A 23,501-nucleotide genomic window follows, 5' to 3' on the forward strand; every position below is an offset into this window, starting at 1 on the left:
TATGTGATGGAGTTGGATGTTGTGGAGAACAACCTTGACAAAGGTGACGAGCAGCTCTTCCATTACCACGAGCTTCACGATTCAGAAGGATTGTGTCGGTTCTTCAGCAAATGTGTACTGAACCATGTTACTCCAACAATCACAGACACTGGATAAGGCCTGAACGAGGTCAGAAATATAAGGGTAGATGTCAAATCATGCCAGACGATTCCACCACATAACCACCCACCCACAACTACCCTCTGCATATACACCTAGCATACATGTTTTCAAAATGGCTGTAGCACAGAAACAGTACCTTTCCCGACATGTGTCCCTATTAAAAATATTATGTTCCCACTCCCCTCTACAAGTCCTAGAAGTTTGTAATGGGAATTTCCGAACAATCTGTACTTTGTGATCCACTGTGTCAAAAACCTTTGACAGATCAAAAAATATGCCTGCAGTCAGTTGTTTTATATCTAGCATATCTAGTACCATATTAATGCAGTCACATGAAGTTGTTTCTGTAGAGCTTATGTTTCTGCACACATGTTGTGATATATGCAGTATAAACCCCCCCCTCCCTTTTTAATTAAGCCCATCAGTATTTTGTACATAATTTTTTTTTCTTTAGAGAAGCAGTATGAAATAGTGATAGACCTACAGTTGTTCAAGTCTTTATTATCACCTTTTTAGAAAACAGGAATTACTTTTGAGATTTTTCAGTGATTCTGGGAAGGTACCTGCCTGAATGTACAGGCAAAGAGACTGAGTTTGCTGTTTAGCAAAAGTGTGTGCACAATTTTTGACGACAGTTGCTGAAAACAGTTTTTGATGCTGCTGAGCAACAGTCATACAATAATTTTTAAATGAACACACTGCCATTTGTTTATTTAATTACAAGCCAGGTTTCAGCCTTTTATGTCATTTTTGAATCACTTTTACTTTATTGTTAGATTTGTCAATGTACTCATCATTGTGCACCATTTTAGACTGTTTTAGCACACTTCTTAGGATATACGTGTAGCTTTTGCAGCACCTGAGTAGTTGGGCAAGTCATTAATATGTTTACATAACTTACGGTGAAGTGACTAAAGTCATGAGATACATGATACATAAATGACAGCTTCATCAATGCACTGCCCTTTTATACCTTGTGTACGGGATACTAGCACCATCTGCATTTGTGCCTATCGCTATCCCATGACTTTTTTCACTTCAGTGTATTTTTGCAGGATGTTCTTATAGGTCATGTAATCCAATTGTTGTGCTATTTTTGCAGGGTGTTTTTATAGGTTGTGTAATCCAATTGTTGTGCCCCTCATTGTTTTCTGTGAAAATGCTTCTTTGAAATGCTGGGCTATTGTAACGAAATATTTTAAATTTGTTGACATCGTTTACTGCATATATGGCTGTCCACTTTCCCTTACTTAGGAGGCTGTTTCCTTTGTCTAAATTATCCTGACTGTAATATCTTTGGAAAGTTTTAGGTGGGACGGCATCTGAGGTATCTTTGTTTAAAAAGACATTTCATATGAGAGCTTGGTGATCACTGAATCCTGCACTGTATTTTTGCAGTGTTGTGCTAAGTTTATTTCTGTTTACAAAAATCTCACCTGAGGCTATCTTGGATGTAGGTGTTATTGTGATGTGCTTATTTACCACATCACACAGATTGTAAGATTTTGAATGAGCAGTGTCTCCCTGTTTTTATTTTTGGTAAGTAAGTCAATATTAAATTCTCCTCACATAATTACATTATGTTTCCACTGGCTAATTTTGCTTTAAAACAAGTCAAATTTCTGCAGTAAATCATTAAGATGTCATTATTTAAATAATGAAAACTGCACCCGTTACTTATTTTTTGAGGCTTAGTACAACACGTTCAAAGAATTTACTTTCATTTTCAAGTACATTTGTTTACATGAATATGTTTGGTGACATTTGCACGTGTCATTTTGTGCCTCTCTTGATCTTTTTGAGTTTAGATTGCAATGAAAGATAGGATAAAATGAATCTTTGAGTTGTTTAAATACTAATGTTAGAAATGGTATTTTTGTTTTTCTACTTACAGGTATGGCACCTCCTCCATTATACGGAATATCACACACACACACACACACACACACACACACACACACACACACACTCAAGTCATCATGCTCCTTGTTTACAAAACATGCTACAAGGATATTATGACATTATAGTTAGAGGTGTTACACTGTTTTTGGATTACATTATATATATTAGGTTGTCAATTACAAAATGTATTTTTACCACTATTGGTTACTGAATTATCAGTTACATCTTTTTTTCCCAAAATGAAAAGATGTACATGTTTATCAAAATGACTACAGTTACCATATGCAGGAGAAACATCTGAAAAAATAACTTACTCACTATCTAGTGTGTCATTAAGAATTTTTTCTCCTTCCTTTTTGTGGGGTACAAAAATTTCAAGCTCTTCCATTAAATACACTGTATGAGATTTGTGGAAGTAATAGAGTATCGTAAGATCTTCTATGTTTTCAAATGGGTGTCCCGTGGTCTTTAAGTGTGTTGCTATTCCTGATTTCGTAAATTGGTTGTGTGTGTAACGGTTGATGTGTTCCATGAATCTAATTTGAAAATTCATGTCAGTTTGTCCTATATAGTAGCTTGAGCAAGATTTACATGTTATTTTGTACATTCATGAATCTGAGAATGTAATTTTTTGTTTGTTTGTTGTTTACGGTGTCGGCTAATTTCTGTTGCAGATTGTTGTTTGTCAAAAAAGCTACTTTCACTTTATGTGACGTAAGTGGATTTGCCTTTTTTTATTTACATATTTTTATTTTTTATTTTTATTTATTTATTTATTTTATTTTTTTTTGAGGAATGTTAGCTACATACAACATCCTAGCAGTACATTTGATTGTACTATTGGTTCCTTCTAAAGATCAAGGAATTTCTTTCTTTTTTGTTATTTGTCTCAGCATTCTGTCTATCACTGAGCAAAGGAAGTCACTGGTTACTGCAATTTGCTTAATTTCTCTATGTCATCTTTATTTACAGGGATTTTATTTGTTATGTGTATCATCGTTTTGTATGCAACTTTCTTGTGTACATCTGGGTGACGTGATGTGGCATGCGTCCTGTTGCTGGAAGTGGTCTTTTTTTCTGTATACCTGGAAATTGGGCCTGCAGTTTTTGTTTTCTATGCACAAATAGAAAATTAATACTATTGTTTTTGTGGTATCCAGCTGTGAAATTTTCCCTCTTGTGTACATTATCAGGGTGCATACGTGGACAAGGAAAAAAAATTCCTGGATTTTTCCCAGATTTCCCGGTTAAACACACACTTTCTCCCAGATGAAAACACACTTTTTGCGTGTTACTAAGTGGCTGTATATTTTCCCTCTGAACTGTAAAACTTATCAATCCTTTGAATGATTATGTTTTTATACATGGGTGTAGAATTTCCCAGCACTTTATAAAACGAAACTCAGGGAAGAAAACTCCTTTTGGAAAGATTTTTGATGTGCAGCAACATGTACACTGCATATTTTCGTATTACGAAAGTGTAAATTCTAATTCCACCAAACACTGTATGTTACTTTCTGAACCATTGTAATCAAGATAGCGATGCGTTTTTGTAAGCCAGTCATAGCTCAGGTCACGTGATCCCGCCAGCCGATGACGGCGGCGGACGGCCCACGGGACATGTGATGTAGTCAGCTAATACCAACATCAATTATGTAGCCCGGATACACAAACAGGAAAAGTTAATGTTCAAAGTTAATATACATAGAGTTGCTACAAGAAAAGCAAAGCTTTCACATATAATGTTGAGATATCTTAAAACGTAACACACACAAAAAACATCACACAAATGTGCCAGTAAAATTTTTAGGCGAGTCCAGTGACTTGTCCTCAAAGTTTTCCACAAATAAATTCGCTACCGCAGAGGAGAGAGAGCTTCCCATAGCACTACATCAATTTATTCATAATAACGACATGAATGTCTGATCTTCTGGGCTCGAAATATTTCTAAATGGCTCGTCATCAAACACTCTGTGATTTAAGAAATCCATCATACATTCTCGCACATAGTTCAACTTGCATAAAAGGAAATTTACTTTGAAAGTAACGATTTTCACACCATTCGCAATATTTTCCTGCGACCTGTGATAAATAGGCTCGTTTCAGTAGTCGTCAGAAAGCGCCAGATAACAGGTGCCACCGCGCTTTGACAGCTGCTATGATGCAGGAAGCCCGTATGTTCATACGTGTAAAACATCAGAAGATCTTACATTATCTCATAAAAGAAAGAAGACATCAGAGGATACTCCAAGAGCATCGGAATTTTGTGAAGCATACTAAAATGGCACATTTTAAGCTCATACTTAAAAGAGCACATTCGTATGTCCAGATTCCCAATGAAGTAGGCCTCGACCTGATGTTAAGCTTTTCAGTTGGGTTGCGGGATTTAAATTTTCTTGGTGTACCAGTATTGTATTAACTCATGTTTGATTCTTTATTATGGCATAATGCCATACGTGCTAGAAGATGAAACTTGCACTTGAAATGCAACGAGCTGTTAAAATTAGCCAATACCGTGGAACTAAACACTTCGTTTCAAACACATTGACTGGCTCAATGTCAAAGATTGATAAAAACCAAATTTATTTAGCAAACCAACAAAAATAACTTCATTGTTCTACAAGGCGATTAACGCATGGCTGTCAGAAAAGTGGAAATAAAATAAAATCTGAAACTAATAAAGTATATTAGCCGTCTGTAATTATGTGAATGTATTTTAATTCACTTGATAGCTCCCGGCCACAGAAATCTATTTTGTTTTCAGTTGACGTGAGAGCAGTAAATGAAGAGGTCACGTGGAGACTACACACTTCCCCACTATAACTCTGACTGCTCCGTGCATCAGCCTCGGATCTACGATGTTTCCGAGCCGGGGCAATACTAAGATAGTGGCGCACCCCTCCCCTCCCTCAGGGGTTTGAGATACGGCGTCAAAAACTTGAAAAAATCGAATTTTCAAAATTATTTTCATTCTGTAGCGCACATCTTTCTGAAGGATCTGATACATAAAACATATATGATCGAGGAAATGTAAGACATGTTATTTGGTCTTAAGTGTGCCAGGGTGCTGTGCCACCCCGCTTCGCACAGCATTCTTCTATCGTATGTCACTGTATTTCGCTCCGTGGAATTGAAACGTGTATATTTTGTACTGGATGCCATCAAACTATATTCAGGACAGTGGAAATTAAAATGTCCTGTGGTGCCTCTCCTGCCCCTCTTAAAAAAAAATTGGATGGTATTATTTGCAATCGGGAGAACAAGAACTCTTCAGAAAATTTGCACTCTTTATTGCCTATTAGTTAAAAACTCCCTGTTTTGGGTGACATAAAATTAAATATAGGATACACAAAAAGAGCAAAGACAAGAGACAAGCAATTTCTTCAATCCTTAGCTCCTCGTATTGTTTTGTCTCTAATCTTGCTACAGCTTTACATGGCGTGCTTTCCTTTCTGGGAAAGGATCTATTACCTCATCAAAGTTCATCAAACGTTTTGCTACATGAAAAATCGAAATATCGCTGTCTAATACTGTGCAAGCTGTTAATATGAATAGTACCCACACGTCTATTTTGTCACTGTCTGCTAGATAAAACAAAATAGGCCTTTCTAACACTGCATTGTAACACACACCAAATAAATGAGACTGTTTTGCCCCAAATGGTAATTTTTAAAATACAACAGAATATAATACATGAAGACCAACATAAAATGCCTCTTAGGCCTACTACAAGCAAAAAGCTTTATGTTAGAAAATAGTTTCAAATTTCATTCATACGCTCAAGTTTCTCGAGCATGAGATCGAAAATTAGTAGTTCGAGATTTTTATATAAATTTGTAATCATCATATTCTTCCCTAATTTGTGTGATGTCCCCGTTTCTTCTCTTTCCTCGTTCTAATAAACAATCTTGTCATGACTAATTCTGGAACTAGTCCTGCCTTTGTCAAAACTTATTCGCCGGTTAAATTCACTAACCCTGCCAGAATCACCGGTTTAGCCATCCCTGATTATTGTACGGGTAGGCATTGTTATGTTTGTACAAACCATTTTCCGTGCTACTTCCAGAATAGAACTTACGCGGCTGCTAGACAGGGACTGTACAACTGGCCCTTACTAGTGTAGCGATCTGGCCAAAAATTTGACAAAATTTCATTTTCCTGGATACACCGAGAAGATAATACGTAATCTTTCTTACCTGTTAGTCTTTTATTTCCACTCTGGTAGTCTGAAACTATGGATTTCCCTAGTAATTATAACAACACTGATCATTCGCAAACCCAATCAACCACATAATCAGACAGCGATTGGCGCTCACTCATTCGGCTTTACTCCACTCAGCTTGTATAGCCCGGTCCCCTTTTGCCTGCATCACGTACACTATGCACACATTCAAAAATAAACTTATGTTTTTTTTTTCTGCTGATGTCATCGGCCCCTAGGCTTACACACTACTTAATCTAACTTAAACTAACTTACGCTAAGGACACGCGTGTGCGTGTGCGCGCGCCTGTATTTTGACAAAGGCCTTACTGGCTGAAAGCTTTGTTCGTGACAGTTTTTTTGTTGTGCCTATCTGCGACTTGGCCTCTCTGCTATATGGTGAGTCGCAAGTTTCCTTTTCATTTTATTGTTACATTCATCCGGGATTTTCCACTGTTTGATGTATCCTTTGTAGTATACTATGTTGTTTTTTTTTTTAAGCAGGGTTCCTGGCTGCTGAATATTTTCAATTCTAGGTGGTTTATGAAAATGTCTGTTATGGTGCCAGATATGGATGAGCACATGACGAGCACATCCGTGTGTTGATAAATGATACTACCAAATGCAAAGTAATTGTAGTTGAGAAAAAGTTACTGAAGCACTGAATATCTTGTTTAGACACTGATCAACAGCACGTACGAATTTCACAAAATGCATAACACTGTGCTGTCTGTGATAATGATATTTATTCTGCTACCGGTTATGCATTTTGTAATATTATTAAAGCACAAAAACTGTTCACAAGCTGAAATCACTGAATGTCTAGAATTACTAGAAATAATCCTCAACTACAAAAAGTACACATTCAATGGTAACAATTATCAACAACCCTGCTTAAAAAAATAGTATACTACAAAAGGTATGTAGATGATACCTTAATTTTACTCAAAGGTGACACCAATAACATCATAAATTTGTTAAATAATGTACACAAGGGGAAAAATTTCACAGCTGAATACAAAAAGCAATAGCATTAATTTTCTAGATTTGTGCATAGAAAACAAAAACAACAGGCACAATTTCAAGGTATACAGAAAAAGACAACCTCCAGAAACAATGTCCCTGTCACATCACATTACACAGATGTACACAAGAAAGTTGCATACAAATCGACGATACACAGAGCAAATAAAACTCCAGTATATAAAGAGGACACTGAGAAATAATTGACCATTATTAAGCAAATTAAAGTAACCAGTGACTTCCCCAGCTCAGTGATAGACAGAATGCTGAGACAAATAACACAAAAGGAAAATTCTTGGCTCTTTATAAGGAACTGATAGAACAATCAAATGTAAGGCTAGTATGCTGCACATAGGTAACAGTTCTAAAAAAATAGTAAATCTACTTAGGTCACAAAGTAAAAATAGCTCTCTCCACAAACAACAAAGTACACAGAAATTAGTTCACACCTTAAACAATAAAAAAAGATAAATTAAACTCAGAAATATACAAAATAACATGTAAAAATTGCTCAAGTTACTACATAGAAAACTGGAGGGAGCTGTCAAATTAAGATACACTGAACACATCAATTGTTACACACACAACCAAACGAAATCAACTATAGCAACACACATAAAAACCACTGGATACCCATTCAAAAACACAGAAGGAGATCTTAAGATGCTCTACAACTTCCACAAATCTCATACAATGTATTTAATGGAGGAGCTTGAAATTTTTGTACACCACAAAAAGCAAGGAGAAAAAATTCTTAATGACAAACTAGATACTGAATCAGTTTTTTTTCCAAGATATTTCTCTTGGATATGATAACAGTAGTTGTTTTCATAAACATGTATATCTTTTCATTTTGGGAAAAAAGGTGCACGTGATGATTTGCATGTGGGTGATATACTGTATAATGGAGGAGGCACAATACCTGTAAGTAGAAAAACTATCATTCCTAACATTAGCATTTAAAAACACTCAAAGATTCATTTTGTCTGATTTTCCAGTTGCAGTCAAACCTCAAAAAGATGCAGAAGAGGCACAAAATCACACATGCAGAAATCACTAACATATTAATGGAAACAAATGCACTTGAAAATGAGAACAAATTTTTGATACTGGTTGTGCTAAGCATAAAAAAGTAAGTAACTAGTGCAGTTATTTTTTAAATCATGACTGACACAGCTGCGGGTTTTCCTGAAAAATTAAATATGATAAATAAATAAAAAAAAATTAAATCATTAATATTACTGAAAGGGGACGGGGGAAAGTAAACTATAGGTGTAATGAGATTTAGATTTGTAATTTTTAAGTTTTATTGCAGCACTTTCAAAGACTTTGTCTGCTGCTATTTCCTTTAGGGTTAATAGTGAGTCAGATTCAGTACCCTTTTTTTTATGAAGATGGCTACCCTACCACATTTATCACTGGTTCTCTAGTAGTTTCACAGAACTAGAAAACTCACAGCGAATAACTTCACTACAGCATTGCAAACCCAGTGTTCTGCAAGGCACACTACTGAGAGCTCACTGGCCTCATTAGTTAGCAGAATTTTTAATTCTTCAGTTTTATTGGGTAAGGACTGGACATTGTGGCAGCAAATTTTCAGATTTCTGTCGAGTTTCCTAGGAAGGCTTGAATTTATGTTCAGTGTATCACTGACTTTTGGATTAACTTCTGCTGTATTCCCTATTCAATGGCTTCAGATCTGTTGTGCATCCTTGGCTGCAAGTGTTCCTTCAGAAAATTCACTTTCACACCGCACTGTTGGGATGTCACATTGTTTTGATGGAATGACACAATATTATTATGGTGAGATGCCACAACAGTGTTGTTCCTTTCTTTGTTGCCTGGAGAGACCAGACAGGAAACTCACTTGGCTTCCAGGTGAGCAATTTCTGTACTCTCAATTGCACTACTTACAAGAGCTGCATTAGAGTTAGGTATCTATTAATTGTGAACTAAAAAACTTAATGAATTATGAAAATTAGGTGTTGCAGTGCAGTTGACTTTACAATTTAAGATTAAAGGATTCACATTGTAGTTTATAACACTTTAATACACTGACTCACGACCCTTGTAAGGTAATGCACAGAAAATGTGTCCTAGAATATATGTATAGTGGAAGTACTCGCTGAAGCTCATTTGGCAGCTGCACAAGGGGCACAGAAATGGTCGTCATTCAGTGCAGTGATCCTGTATTTGTATGTTCATATCGCATTTCCCCCCTTATACTTTCATAAAAAGGAGGTAACAGGTAGAGTTCTAAAACTGATCGATTCAAACTTCCGCAATCAAGCAACATTTTGTAATTGTTTTGATACTTTATTATATATGAAGTTAATTCAAAAAATAAGTAGAGTATCCATAACCAGCAGTGATTTTAGTTTCTTGAGGGTTGGCAACACTGAATGGTAGAGAGCAATCTCCTGACCATAGCAAACATTGCAGGAACATGGTAGTACATAAACTCATGCTGTAGTGTACAGTTGCCTGAAACGCTGTGATCGGCTTCCTACTCATTGAAGGAAAAATACGCACCAACATTTTTTTAACAAATCAAAACAGTTTACGGTGAAGGTGTTGTGAACAGAACAAGTGTATTTAAGTGGTGTAGGGAGTCTAGTGGAGATCGAACTAACGTCCATGACAGAGAGAGGAGTGGAAGACCTTCCATTCTGACAGATGACTTGGTGCAAAAAAAATCAAGGAAACTGTTTGTGAAGACAGTCAATTGACAGTGGGTAAAATTTCTGTGGTGTTTTCATGAGCCTCCAGAACTCTCTTATATGAGACACTCACAGAAATGATGGGATACCAGAAACTGTGCACAGGTTGGATCGCAAAACAGCTGACAGAACAGCACAAGAAAAATCAGTCAACAGCACCAGCAAGTCTCTTGAGCGACTTGAATTGGTAGGTAAGGATTTTCTGAGCTCTACTATGCTTCTGGATGGAACGTGAGTGGCTCATGACATGACAGACAAAAAGACAGTTGTCACAGTGGCATCGTACCAATTCCCCATGTTCCAAAAAATGCAAAATCACAATTTTGGGCAAAAAATCATGGCCTATGTGTTTTGGGATCAAAAACGAATAATTTTTGTTGAATTTCTGCCTTTGGGATACCATCAATGCACAGTGATATTGTAAGAACTTAAAAAACCCAAAAGTAGCATTCAAAATAAAAAGAGGGGAATGCGGACAAGAAGAGTGTGCTTGTTGCACAACAACACCCAACCTCACATAGCCTTAGCCATCAAGGTGATTTTGGAGTCATTTGGTTGTTTTGAACCAGCCTCATTATCCCCCGAATTCAGATTGTCATCTTTCCACCTCCCCTGAAGGCACATAAAGTGCAATTAAATTTTCACCTGATGAGCAGGTGCAGAAAGAGGTTCTAAAGTGGGGGAAGGAACTAGCAAGAGAGTTCTTCAAGGAGGGCATAACGAAGCTTGTGCCGGAGCTCACATGCACTGAACGGGATGGCGATTATATGGAAAAATTGTCAACAAGCGTATCAACAATATCATGTAATTCTTTTTTTGCAAATACACTTTTTCTAAAAAAATATAAAACCCTAGCACACTTACTTTCTGAACATACCTAGAATTCTGTTGTGAGGCTATGAAAGAGTGGCACAAATAATTTATTTTTGTCTGTCAAGTTGTAATTTGGCTTTCCAAATGTTATATTTACTAACAAACCCCACAGTAGTCAGGTAGCAATGCAAGAACCATGTCAGACTGCTATATCATATCGGCCGAATAGCATATGAGCAACTGCCAGTTACATTCATTGGACCATCAGATGCTAGAAAGGAAATTAACAAAACACTTACCTTAATGTATTTTCTCTCTCTTTCCGAGGTTTTGCCTGGATTCTATCCAAGTATGTTACAAGGGATTCTAGTTATATGGTACCCAATATGAGCACAACAGAAGCATATGCTGGATTTGTACACTGACTTTAGACTATTAAATACTTCACATGATTTTATTTTGTATGTAAATAAAAATGTGACATTTTGAGATACAAACTATCAAAGTCAACTGCAAAACTAATTGCAAACAAAAGTGAGCTTGAAGTTTATATGAAGAAATATGCTCCCGAAAATTGTGGAACATTCAACTGGAAATACAAAATGAAAACTAACCTGAGAAAGCCTCCGTACTTAGTTTCAAGAACTGGCTTTAAATGGTGACTCTAACAATACACAACAATCCCCCAACTTATCACTCCTGTAGGGATTGTGAAGACGTAATTAGATTAATTTCAGCACACATGGAGGACTGTAAGCAATTATTCTTCCCCTGCTCCATATATGGGTGGAATGGGAAGAAACCTTAGTAACTGGTACAATGGGACTTACCCTTTGCCAAACACTTCATAGTGGCTTGCGAAGTACAGGTGTAGATGCAGATATTTTTCTTGACATAATTCCAATACAGAATTGAGTCTTATGGTGAATAAAATAGTGTAATAGTGCTACATCAGTTTCTTCCAAGTAGTTCAAAATAGTGAGAGCTTGAGATAGCAACAGTTCTGTGTAAATGGGTGTGGAAAACACTGACACATATATATTTATTGTTAAGATGTGGTTACCTCATAATAAATTGCAATCCAGAACATATGGCTAAAAGATCATTAAGCATATCTGAGGAAACCAAACAGGATAATAAGGAAAATTACATTTTAACATGCTGTTGATGATGTGCTCATTACAGTTGGAGCAGAAGCTTGAAATAGGGAAGGACGGGATAGAAAGTCTGCCACTTTATTCTCAAAGGAAACATCCTGGCACTTGTGACAATTGATTTAGAGGAAATTAAGGAAAATCTAAATCTGAATGCTTGGATAGGAATTTCAACCATCATACTCCCAACTACAAGTCCAGTGTCTTTCCCTTGCACCACCAATAGAATATAAGCTATATGAGAAATAACTCAGTCACTTGAATGGAAATAGAAGCAAGAGAGAGAGAGAGACAGAGATTGAAACTAAATTAATGAGGGTAAACAAGTATATAACCCTGTACCTTAATGAAAGTTCCATTCGCAACGTTATTCAGTCTGCATGAGGATGATGCACCTTGTTGCGATAAGCTGGCCAACGGCAGACAGGGCAATGATGGTTATCCCTTGACAGCCAAGTAAATATACAGGGCTGGTGGTAGCTATGTCCACATGGCAATCCACAAAGTATTGCACCATCAGCATATGGTTCCAGACAGACAGCGCAGTCTAAAGCCAACAACATTCCTGGCGGAACTGATTCCCACCAGCAACCCATTGTGCCTAAAATGGTATTCTCCTCAGGAGAAGAAGCACTTGTACTTTCCTCACTTTCTGAGCTTTCTTCCCTGGTAATACATTTAAAAAGCATATGTTAGAAAGAAAATAAAAACTGTAGTGTGAAGTAAATCAGCATTATATCAATGACAGTGAGGTAGTTATATTTACCTTGCAGCAGGTACACATTTGCATTCATTATTCTGATGAGGCAAGTTTGGCTCCCTAAAATGAGGTCCTGGTTCTTCACCATCCATCATACGTGCTACTGTTTCTGGAGAGTCAACACAGTGAGTGTCAAGAACCTTTAACTGCAACTGGTTATTGGATTTGCAGCACTTTGTATTTTCGGAGCTGCAGAGAAGGATGACACTTCCACTGATTTACTTTGTAAACGTCACCATAAATAGCAAATGTGTACATATTATCAAAATTAAACAGTTGAATATAAAAATGTCAATATACGAACATACTAAAACAATTCTAGAAAGATAGTTGCATATAAATTGTGTGTGGAAGATCACACAGAACTCAAGGCAAATCCCATACCAATGTGAAAACAGATTAGTTTACTTAGATAAATATAAAGCAGAATTACTCACATGTTGCTGGGGTTCAAATTTTTGAACTTGCACAACTGACAATGATGACAAAGGCATGCGATTAGAAATGCTCAACAAGTGGCTCAACCAAGGGAAATTAAGGTAACACCAGAATTAACGGTCTTCCAGTTTCTCCCAGTGTATTTGAAGACAAAATAATCCACGGGTGTGCTGCAGACTTTTTGCATCCAGAGGGCATAATATTTTGCTGTTGATCCTGTTGCCTTCCTCAGGTCCACATATAATAATGGCGACAGGACAGATCACTGATATACTGCGCCCTCTGGACACCACTAGCAAGCAGTACATCAATAAAATTATTTCTTATTTTACAGTACGTCTTGTATGGTTACACCACACATTTATAGAATAAGTACCTTGTCCCACACCAAAAGCCCCTTCTCATTCTTGCAATCAACTATGACACAACTTCCAATCTGCCTTATCACATCTTTCAAACAGCCCCAAAAACTGACCAGTTAGTAATCGTAGATAGACCTAATAAGAATCTCCCTCCTTCCCCAAAGCTAGCTTGCTATTTCATTTTTGACACTCTTGTATAAAGATCTTGACTTACCACTTAAGTACCTCAACAACAAACTTGAGCAGTTTGGCTTCCACATAGAACACAGCACAATCCATCGATCGCTGCATATGGTTGAGCTGTTATGTAAGGCAATGGATAAGAAGCACATAACAGAAGCTTTCTTTTTTGATAGCAAGAATAACTCTGACTAACTTTGCCATGACTGTATAATTTACACACGTTTCAAATAAGACATTTGAGATCAGATGACCCACATTACTGACTCATCCCTAATGGGCAGACAGTTTTCTTAAGTCGCAGTGTGAATGTTAGTACAAGAGCAATAAGAAAATTTTGGTCTGGAAAAGATATGGTGATAATGTGCTCATAGCTGATCTGAGAAGCCAACTCATTAGTAATTTGATGTGAAACATATTCACTTAAGAACATGTGCATTAAAACAGTTCTCTACATGGACAGGCTTTAAATTTTTCAAATGGCAAATGGAGTTCTCAAACACATCAGCTACTGCAATCGTATGAAATAGACGTAGCTTGTGTCTTCAACATATACTGAAGCAATCTGTAGTTGGAAACTTTTTAGTGATTTGTAATGAACACTGCACTTGCAACAAAGCAATGACATATTGATCTGGTAGCTCTAAAACCAAATCTGATGGCAAAGCTCTCCAAGGCCAGTGGGCATTCCACAGATGTCATGACCAAGCAACAGACACTGTAAGAACTCAATACACTGTTTTGTTTATACTTATGTAACAGCTCCATTAAAAAAAAAAAATCTTCAAATGTTAAAAAGTTCCTTAACATTTCACTTTTATTACTAGGTAAAAATCAGTTTTTTGCGGGGATACCAGGACTTCCTGACAAATTATTAATCTGGAAATGAAATTAATTTTCCATTGTAATTAACACACAGAGTGTGATTGAATATGGCCTGACTGGACCAATATTATAATTTAAGGTGACACTGACTGCAAACACAATAAAAAACACTTAATTTTCAATGTAAAACAGTTCACAGTTTAGTGACGAGACAGTGACAATTCAATAATGCGTGTGGAAATTCTGTCTAATATCAGGTAACTATGAAATTAAATAAATTTCAGTTTTATTATGAAAGGTGATTGAACAGTTTTCTGTTCCAAAGAAATCATCCGCATCCTGTCTCTCCCTCACATTCACCTTCTGATCAGTTCAAGGTGACTGATTCAGAAGACGACTCCAAAGATAATTCCATTTCTCTTCTACAGTTGTGCACTCCAATGTTGGTCAGTTTTTATTTGAATACAAAAATTTAACATCCATTCATTTAACAATATTCCCAAAAAAGTACAATTTTTGAAAGGTACAAAACAATTATTAAATTGAATGAAAAGATAAAACTGTGTAGTTTGGTTGTCTTGCAGTGCAGTGCAGTGGGAGCATGGTTCTCAACAGTAACCAAACTTGTATCTCTTCAAAATCTACTAAGTAGTTATGAAATTATATTCAAAATTTATTATTATAATGGTACCCATTTTAAAACTTCAGTAAAATTAAACACTCAGTACTTGTCTTTCTAATATAAATACTTTTCAGAAGAAATGCTTTCTCAATGAACAATGATTAAAAATGCAGAATCAAGCATTCTTGAGTATTTCTAGCAGGAGAAATCTGCACAAGTTTCTTTTCCTCATTATGTGGTTGTTTTTCTCTCACAGGTATTCTAAATAATTTATTTTTGTACAGGACAGACTATGTAAGAAATTATTTCATTACCTTGATGTACTAGGAATTCTGAACCGCCATAATGGTAGCTCCTTCACATAATCTGTAGGAATAACAGAAGGTTGCAACCACAAATTTGGAACAGCCAGTCGTTCAATTAACATCTCGATACCTTCCTCCATGTCAAAATCTGTTGGAGCTTGTCTGGAAATGAGTTGTATTTGTTTCTCAATACATACATCACAAATAAGCAACCAACTTCATAATAATTCTATTTCTTTGCATTATGGAAGAAGTGATAATAACATGCAATAAATGGAGACAACTTTCCTCAAGTAAGTATTGTCCACTCATAGAAACAACTGAAAAGGCTTTAAACACACTTAAAAATGTTTCCTTTCAATCACAAAATTATTTCACTTTAGTTAAAATACAGTATATTTGTCATATAATACATACTGGTTTATACGATAATTCATGAAACTGTTTACATTTTGTACAGGTTACATCCTGTCTGATCTGATTTTATGAATTTGTGAAAATATATAGTTTTTATTGTGGCTAATAACTTAAGACTGTCTTTCAAATTTCGTCAATTCAAAATTGAAGTATTCTGAACAGCTCACACATTACTATAAGAATGTGGGCCTGTCCTGAAAATATGGCCTGTATATTATACAGTTTCATTAAAGGTTCTGTGCAATGTTTAAAAAAAGTCTGAACAGCACCTTTCAGATAGCAGTGACGTAATGAAAGCTGGCAAAAAATTTTACCAGAATTACAAAGCAACCTATTGCATTAAAAATATTAAATAGCTACATTCCATCATACACAGACTGTTTTCAGAATGTAAAAGTATGCATTTTTGTAAGGAGTTATGAGCTCACCATCACAGGCAAACTAATGAATTAGCTAGAAGTTGAACAAATGCAAGTGTATAAGACATGATGCGATCACGTATCATTGGAGCTAACGAGTTGTGCACCTAGTTCAATAGCTCGTGCCTGGCAAGTTGAGCAATGTCTGACAGTTAGAGGGTTTTTGTTTTTCTCTCTGGTGGAATGGAGGAAGTGGGTTGTACGAAAAGGAAGGGGATAGTTGGAACTGGGCAGTTACGGTGGATGGTGTGTCCAGTGAAACATAGGGGCTTCCTAGAGAGCAATAGGTCAGCATCACTAATGCATCATTTTTCTGGCGTGCGTGATGGCAGTTGGCACTCTCCATGCAGTGCAATGCAGCTGCTGACATTTCATGCTGGGCCAGCCTGGTCCTGCTCTAGCTGTCCTTGTTTGGCAGTACCCAGGTTCCTCCCAGAGAATATGGTGTGATTGTGCGGTCGTCTCCGCTTCTGCACTACATGACTGGGATACTTTCACAGCATGATTTTGCTGGGAACTGAGTCAGTGCCTTCTTCGGGTTCCTTGGTCATGAACAGAGCCCGGATCAGCTTCCCTGTGGTTATGGTGAGCGCTATTTGTACATTCTCCATTGGCTTGTCTCCATTCCCTGCTGCTGGTTGTGTTTGAAGCAGCTGGATGCTGGCCTTTCACTTGGTTTATCAATTTTTGTTGTTCTGCCCTCCCTCATTTTCTCTTAATGTGATTTTGAAAGGGTTTGCAGTACGTCCTCAACTCTCTCTCATGGGGAAATTGGCTTATGTTTAGAGTAAACGTTTTTAAAATTTTTGGGGTAACTTAATATTAGTTATTGGATTTCTTATAGAGCCGCGGCACAGACTTTGGCTTTATACAATCTGTTCACTGCTCAAGAGAACTTTGCTGTATATGTTGCAGTGCATTACCTATCCTCTCTCAGCTTCTTGTCTGTGGTCTGCTGTGTTATCAGCAGGTTTCAGCCCTGACCTCACGTGTGGCCTCGGTATGAGTTCCGAAGTAAATTATTAAAAAATTAATGTTTTGATGAATTGGTACTTTTTAGGGAAAAGAATAACCTTCAAAGAGTATCTAAATTGTTCTGCTCCCAGTGTTTCACATTTAACGCCCTTTTTAAGTGTATTGCTGGGAGTATTTGGCAACAAATAATGTCCAATAGTTTTCCCTCAGCCCTTCCTCTAGATCCTGTTGGTTGATGTCCTAAGATATAAGCTCTTGTTGCCTGTGTCAATTTTGGTAGCTATAGTGTGGTTATGTTCTGGCCTTATCCTGCTCTCATTGAACATCATATTTTTTCTTTCTTTCTTAATGTTATTTTCTTGTTTATTGTAAATTATATGTTATTACTTGGAAACTGTTCACTGTTGATCGTTGTTTCAGGCACACTGTGCAACATGGAAGCTCGTACTGTGACCACAGTGGAGACTCTCAGGAAAGAGCAGTTCAAGTACGAGTTGTGACTATGGGGCCAAACTGAGGATGGTGACGTCAGTGAGTTATGCAAGTGTCTGTGCAGCAGTCATGCTTCCCATGCACGTCATGGAAGAGAATATAGGCTAGGTGAATACCATGCTAGCGAGTTGCTCAACTTCCTTGGTAGACATACATAAAAATGTTGAATTCCCTTCTGATACTACTACGCCTCACGCACAAACTTTTCGTCTGGAAGCGCAGATTGCACATTTGTTCAGTTGAATGGAAGACTTGTGGTCCTTATTTTCTGATGTCCTTTCTAAGGCTCAAGTGCATAAATTATTGGTCACAGTAATGTCTGTACACAGAAAGCTAAATGGGTTAGAACAGGACCGAGGGTCCCGCAAAGTGCGGGGAGTGGTCCAGCAGAAGAGTGTCTAGGAGAGACTTACAGTCCTGTCCAACGAAATATGCATGTTTTGCCAAACTTCCCAATTCATTTCTTAGAATTATCAAGGGCACAGATAACCTTGCCAAGATACCGTTAACCAGATTTGGTACACCAAATCAGTTACCCTTTCCATAAGGGCCTGTTAACTGATATGGTGAGTAATGTCCTGGCCTGTAAGGGTGATCTGTGTGAGCTATGCTCCATGATCCTTCAGCAAAGACTGTCTGCTTGAGTCAGGAATGAGTTAATTAACGAATATTTGTTTTGTGTACAGCAGGTTGGGGAACCCCTAACGGATTACATGTGGGGCGTGTGTACTGCCGCCCTTGCATTCGATGTGCAACTTTCCAAGGATCGCTCCCACATTTGTTTTGGAAAGGCCTATCACTTATCAAGATTTAGAGCATCTGGTTTCTGATGTCATTGGGGTTGCTCAAGCTGATGCTAGACATGAGCATGTTAGGGAAGGTGGATTTCCTCCACTTGATAAGACTACTGTTACTAATAAAGTCACTCACAGTAAGGGACAGTGTTTCCATAGCCGGCAGCCTGGGCATTTTGCCTGCTTGTATTACTGAAAATGTAAATCTGTGCAAAACGGCTGACACCAGAGGACAAACAGATGCCGAGGAGCTATCTCTGTTCCTCACATCTGTGATCACCTAAGTGCGGATAGTTTGCATACCTTCCCTAAGCTTGCACAAGTCTTAATCACGAAGCAGTGTGTGGTCTCCTTGATTCTGATACCTCGGTGCCTTTATTGATTTATGACGTGTACCTCAGACATCTGGCTATTCATATTTTACACAGTTGTGACCCGTGATTACCATATATTATACAGTTAGCAGGCAGCAGTTCGCTACCCATGGTTTATTGCACATTTTTTGTGGGAAGGGTGGCTGACATGCTGAGCCATATGTTTGTGTCTGGTGATGAGGAAACTTTGGTTCGTTGAATGTCCAACCAGGATGGAGGTGCCCGAGTTGTTTGGTGATCTAGCACAACAACAGGATTCTGACCTAGGGGCTGTTACATATTAAACAGCATTTTCAATCTGGAGAAGAAGTGTCCAGGTACCAGCTTATACGGGAATTGTGTATTTACAATTGAAGGGCAATGGTGACTGGAAAATTTGTTTGCCTCGGGATCTCATTTCAGCCATCTTTAAATATTACCATCAGTGTTTGTTAGGTGGGAACTTAGGCACTTATAAAACCATACAGAAGATCAAACAACATGCAATGTGGCACTTGCTCTTTATTTATATAAACAGGATGGTTGGACAGTGCTGAGAATGTAAGTTGTCAAAACAAAGTTGGAGAAGTAAGAGTGGATTGCTGAATTCCAACCATGCCATGGAATGTATTTTCATTGACAATGTTGGTCTCCTTCCCCAGACTCAGGCAGGATACCACTATATTTTTGTAGCAGTGGACCCTCCTTGCATTTTGAATGGTTGATGCCAAGTGGGGTGGTTAACCGCAGGGACTAGCACAAAACATCTTAGTAAAATTATTTTATCTTTGGCCCTTCTGTCACTCTCATCAGCAATGACAGCCCAGCCTTCGTGTCTCGCAAGTTCCACAGATTTTGTTTTTAGAATGGCTTCCATCAAGAAACTACCACCCCCTATTACCCCTCAACTATCTTTTGTGGAAACAGTTAACAGGAACTCTAAGACTGCTCTTATTGGTTCAAATGGCTCTAAGCACTATGGGACTTAACATCTGACGTCATCAGTCCCCTAAACTTAGAACTACTTAAATCTAACAAACCTAAGGCATCACAAACATCCATGCCCGAGGCAGGATTCGAACCTGTGACCGTAGCAACCACATGGTTCCGTACTGAAGTGCCTAGAACTGCTCGGCCACCACAGCCGGCCACTGCTCTTATTATTTACCATTCTGAGGTGCCACTGTAATGGGACAATACCATACCATAGTTGAATTTTGCCTTTAATATGGCTAGGCATGAAGCTCATCAAGCTGTACCAGCATCCTTAATGTTCTTCCACCCTGTAAATCCACCACCGTCCAAGTTGAGAGAAATTGCTTTTTTATTATGCCACTCCGAAGGTTCCCAGACTTAGTAAGAACAATGAACACAAAAACATATGTAGGGTTTCAGAAGCTTTTGCACAAAGCCCAATAAGAGAAAATTCTGAAAATATAAATGAAAGTTGGTAACACATAGTGAAAGGAAAGGCAGTGTTGCAACTATGCAAGATAACCAAATGGCATTTATATTAATAAGTCATTCGCTGTTGACAAATGTCATTGTTCCAAACTGGAAAATTTGTATGTGACCTGGAAATAGAACACAACAGCTCAAGAAATATTGGAAAGGCAAAACCAGATAATGTAGGACAGTCTGACTCTGAAATCAAACATAGATACAGAGGTGTCTTTATACACACTGGGACACATTCGCTAAAAACCTGCCTCATTTAAGTACTAATTTGTAGCATTATAAAAAGGAAATTAGTGAGTTATAAATACATCTGCAAGATAAATTGTGTCTTAAATAATATTGTGATAGCAGTGTTCATAGACACAAACAAATTTATAATTTAAAACTGCCTAGGAAAGGATGGTATGCATTTACATAGACTGGGATCTATAACAGTTAGCAGGATGTATAAACATGTCTGCAAAATCATCAGAAAGAGAGGCAATCAGATGCACCAGCTGAAAAAAGCAAACATAAATACAGAGAAAAACTATAGTGTATGAAAGTAATAGATGACATTAATTTTACAAAATCAGTGGTACAGAATTAAGTACACAGAGTGTAACACAGCAAAGGGGAACTATCCTATTCATTCTTATACCATTCGACATCAATATTATTTTGTCCTAGTGGATACTCTAAACATCCAATTCCTTATGCAAATAGGCATTCATAAAACTTTACTATTCACTGTGTAATTTCTTCATTACTAATAACTATAGAATAATTAGTTTAACGGGAAATATTTTATTTTGAGAAATATTAGTGATTTACTGCACACACAAAACATGGGAAGGTGAAATTTTCGATGAGCTAGAAATTATTTGTTTCTCAAATTAGAACAGTTCATAAGAAAGCCCCCATTTTTCTCTATTCAACAAAAACTTTATACTTCAAAAGTTATTTGTATTCAAATGTATGATGTTCCATAATTTCCAACATTAAAATGCAATTATTTATAAAAGTCAGTAACACAGTTTCATCGTCCTGATTTTTTTCTGTGTACAAAAATGCAAATTTCCACTAAAATAACTTGTTTGTTTGTTAATTATTCTGATTAGAAAATAACACTTTCTCAAGAATGTCTAGCAAATTTTGGGAATCCCCTTCCACAATGAGTTGCTCTCCAACAAAACATTATCATTAATTCTGCCATTTTCTAATTTACAGCTATTGGTTAAACAAACTCTTATCAAGGGCTATTGTGTCTTTGTTCTTTGTAATAGCTCTATATTTCAACAAACTGTAATTCTCCATATTATTTACTTCTGTAAATAGGCACAAGGCCTTAGTCTGTGCTTATCTACCAAAACGTAAACATCTATATGACAATATGTTATAAATCAGCTGGAGGACAACACTCATTACTTAATCACCATGCTGTCAGTATCAAGTTAAAGTACGTATTCAGTACGAGACAGTCAGTGGCCAAAAGTGAAACTGTAACCATTATATTGTTTTTGTTTTATGTTTCCTCATGCAGTTTTCATCTGCACTATGTAATCCAAATGTAAACATCATGTTAGTAGCTCGAACAATCCACGCCTAAAGAGTTTGGTGGTCTTCTCGTCAAATTTCTGCTCAATAAGCTTGACTAACTCTGGTGAATAGTGAAACCATGTCGAAGCTCACTAGGATATCAGTATCTTTCAGTCTGAAGTTGTCGAGACGTTTCACAAAATCCACGGAATTACGGATATGGTGAGGGCATTTACCTACATAGGGACTAAGTAATTCAGCCGTTTTCCAACTTTCCCAACCTTCGAGCCACTACTTCTCAATCAACTAGCACCTTAATTTGCATCACGAGGATAAGTGCAACACGTACCTGCCCTCCCGCCAAGAAAATCCCCTTGACAGTACCAGGATTGAACCCGAGTCCACATACAGTAAGAAATTAAGCTACTAAAAACTAAACACTGCGTGGAAATAGACAATATACTGAATTTGATTCCAAAAATTTTTGCAGACATAACATCTGAACCACTGATGTAAACACCATTTAAGTTTGTTGTTACCTACTGTCATCTTCCCAGACTACTTAAAAAGTGAGACCACTACATAAGAAAAGAAGCCATGTTGTGGTGACAAACTACAGATCAGTTTGAAACTTCTTGAGAGATTAAAACAATGTGCAGGACTAGGACTCAAATCCGGAACCTTGCCTTGTCAGTCTGCCACACAGCTTTACTCTGAAAGGAAGTTTCAAAATAGCACACACACCCCTTTTTAGAGTGAAAGATTGATTCTGGATACAGAGTATTTTCTTTACTGTCAGTCTTTTAAAAAATACTTGAAATTTTTTTACTTAGAAGACAGTAAGATTTCTTAAAGAAATACAACCTAATAATATAGTATGTCAGGATGGGTTTACAAGGAATTACTCAACTGAAACTGCAATATTTTCTTTTCACAAAACAAGAGAGGATCACGAGCATATGTGCAATGGGAGCAGAACTCTGCCAACAACAGTTTACAGTCTGATTGGACTCCAGACTGTTAGTCCACATAACAGCACCACTCGCAGCACCTGAAGATGACAGGATCAGCCACCATATATTCTGCATACAACGGAAACTACTACTACTACTACTACTACTACTACTACTACACTGGGAACCTGGAAGCACTCTATTAATCAATCACACCAAGAAAACCTGAGAGGCAACATGAGAAAAATGTATTTAATAATAAGAACAATAAGGAGCTGTATTTCATATAATAAACTCATGAATATATATTTTGCATATGCTCACTCAACATTGAGTAGTAGTTGGAGAACACTGTTGAGCAAGTCAGAAACTTTTCAGGCTACAGAAAATATAATACTTTAATGTTGAGATTGGACAAGAAAAAAAAAATCAGAAAAAATAATAACTACAAAAAACTTAACACAAACAAATGACATACAATTTCAGTGACAAATGCAGCACTATTCCAAAAAGTTATTCTTCGTCCCAGCATCAAACTGTATAACACATTACCGAGCTACATAAAAATAATAACTGACAAGGATAAATTCAAGTCACATGCAAAAGATTACTTGGTCAAGCACTGCTTCTGTTCTGTGTACTGTAGTATTTAAGC

The 23,501-nt window shown here is 37.1% G+C and overlaps 1 protein-coding gene across 1 annotated transcript in view; it reads right to left on the reverse strand.

Moving 5' to 3' along the window:
- Positions 1-23,501, reverse strand: part of LOC126412444 (E3 ubiquitin-protein ligase RNF103-like) — a 135,221-nt gene that overhangs the window by 8,607 nt on the left and 103,113 nt on the right. Inside the window, exons 8-10 of the mRNA XM_050082052.1 lie at positions 15,477-15,629; positions 12,742-12,924; positions 12,318-12,641 (exon numbers count right to left, since the gene is read on the reverse strand). Coding sequence (XP_049938009.1) covers positions 12,347-12,641; positions 12,742-12,924; positions 15,477-15,629 — 631 coding nt within the window. The 3' untranslated portion in view covers positions 12,318-12,346. The remainder of the gene's footprint in view (positions 1-12,317; positions 12,642-12,741; positions 12,925-15,476; positions 15,630-23,501) is intronic.

The sequence above is a fragment of the Schistocerca serialis genome, chromosome 1, assembly GCF_023864345.2.
Source record: "Schistocerca serialis cubense isolate TAMUIC-IGC-003099 chromosome 1, iqSchSeri2.2, whole genome shotgun sequence".
In the NCBI taxonomy this organism is placed as follows: domain Eukaryota; kingdom Metazoa; phylum Arthropoda; class Insecta; order Orthoptera; family Acrididae; genus Schistocerca; species Schistocerca serialis.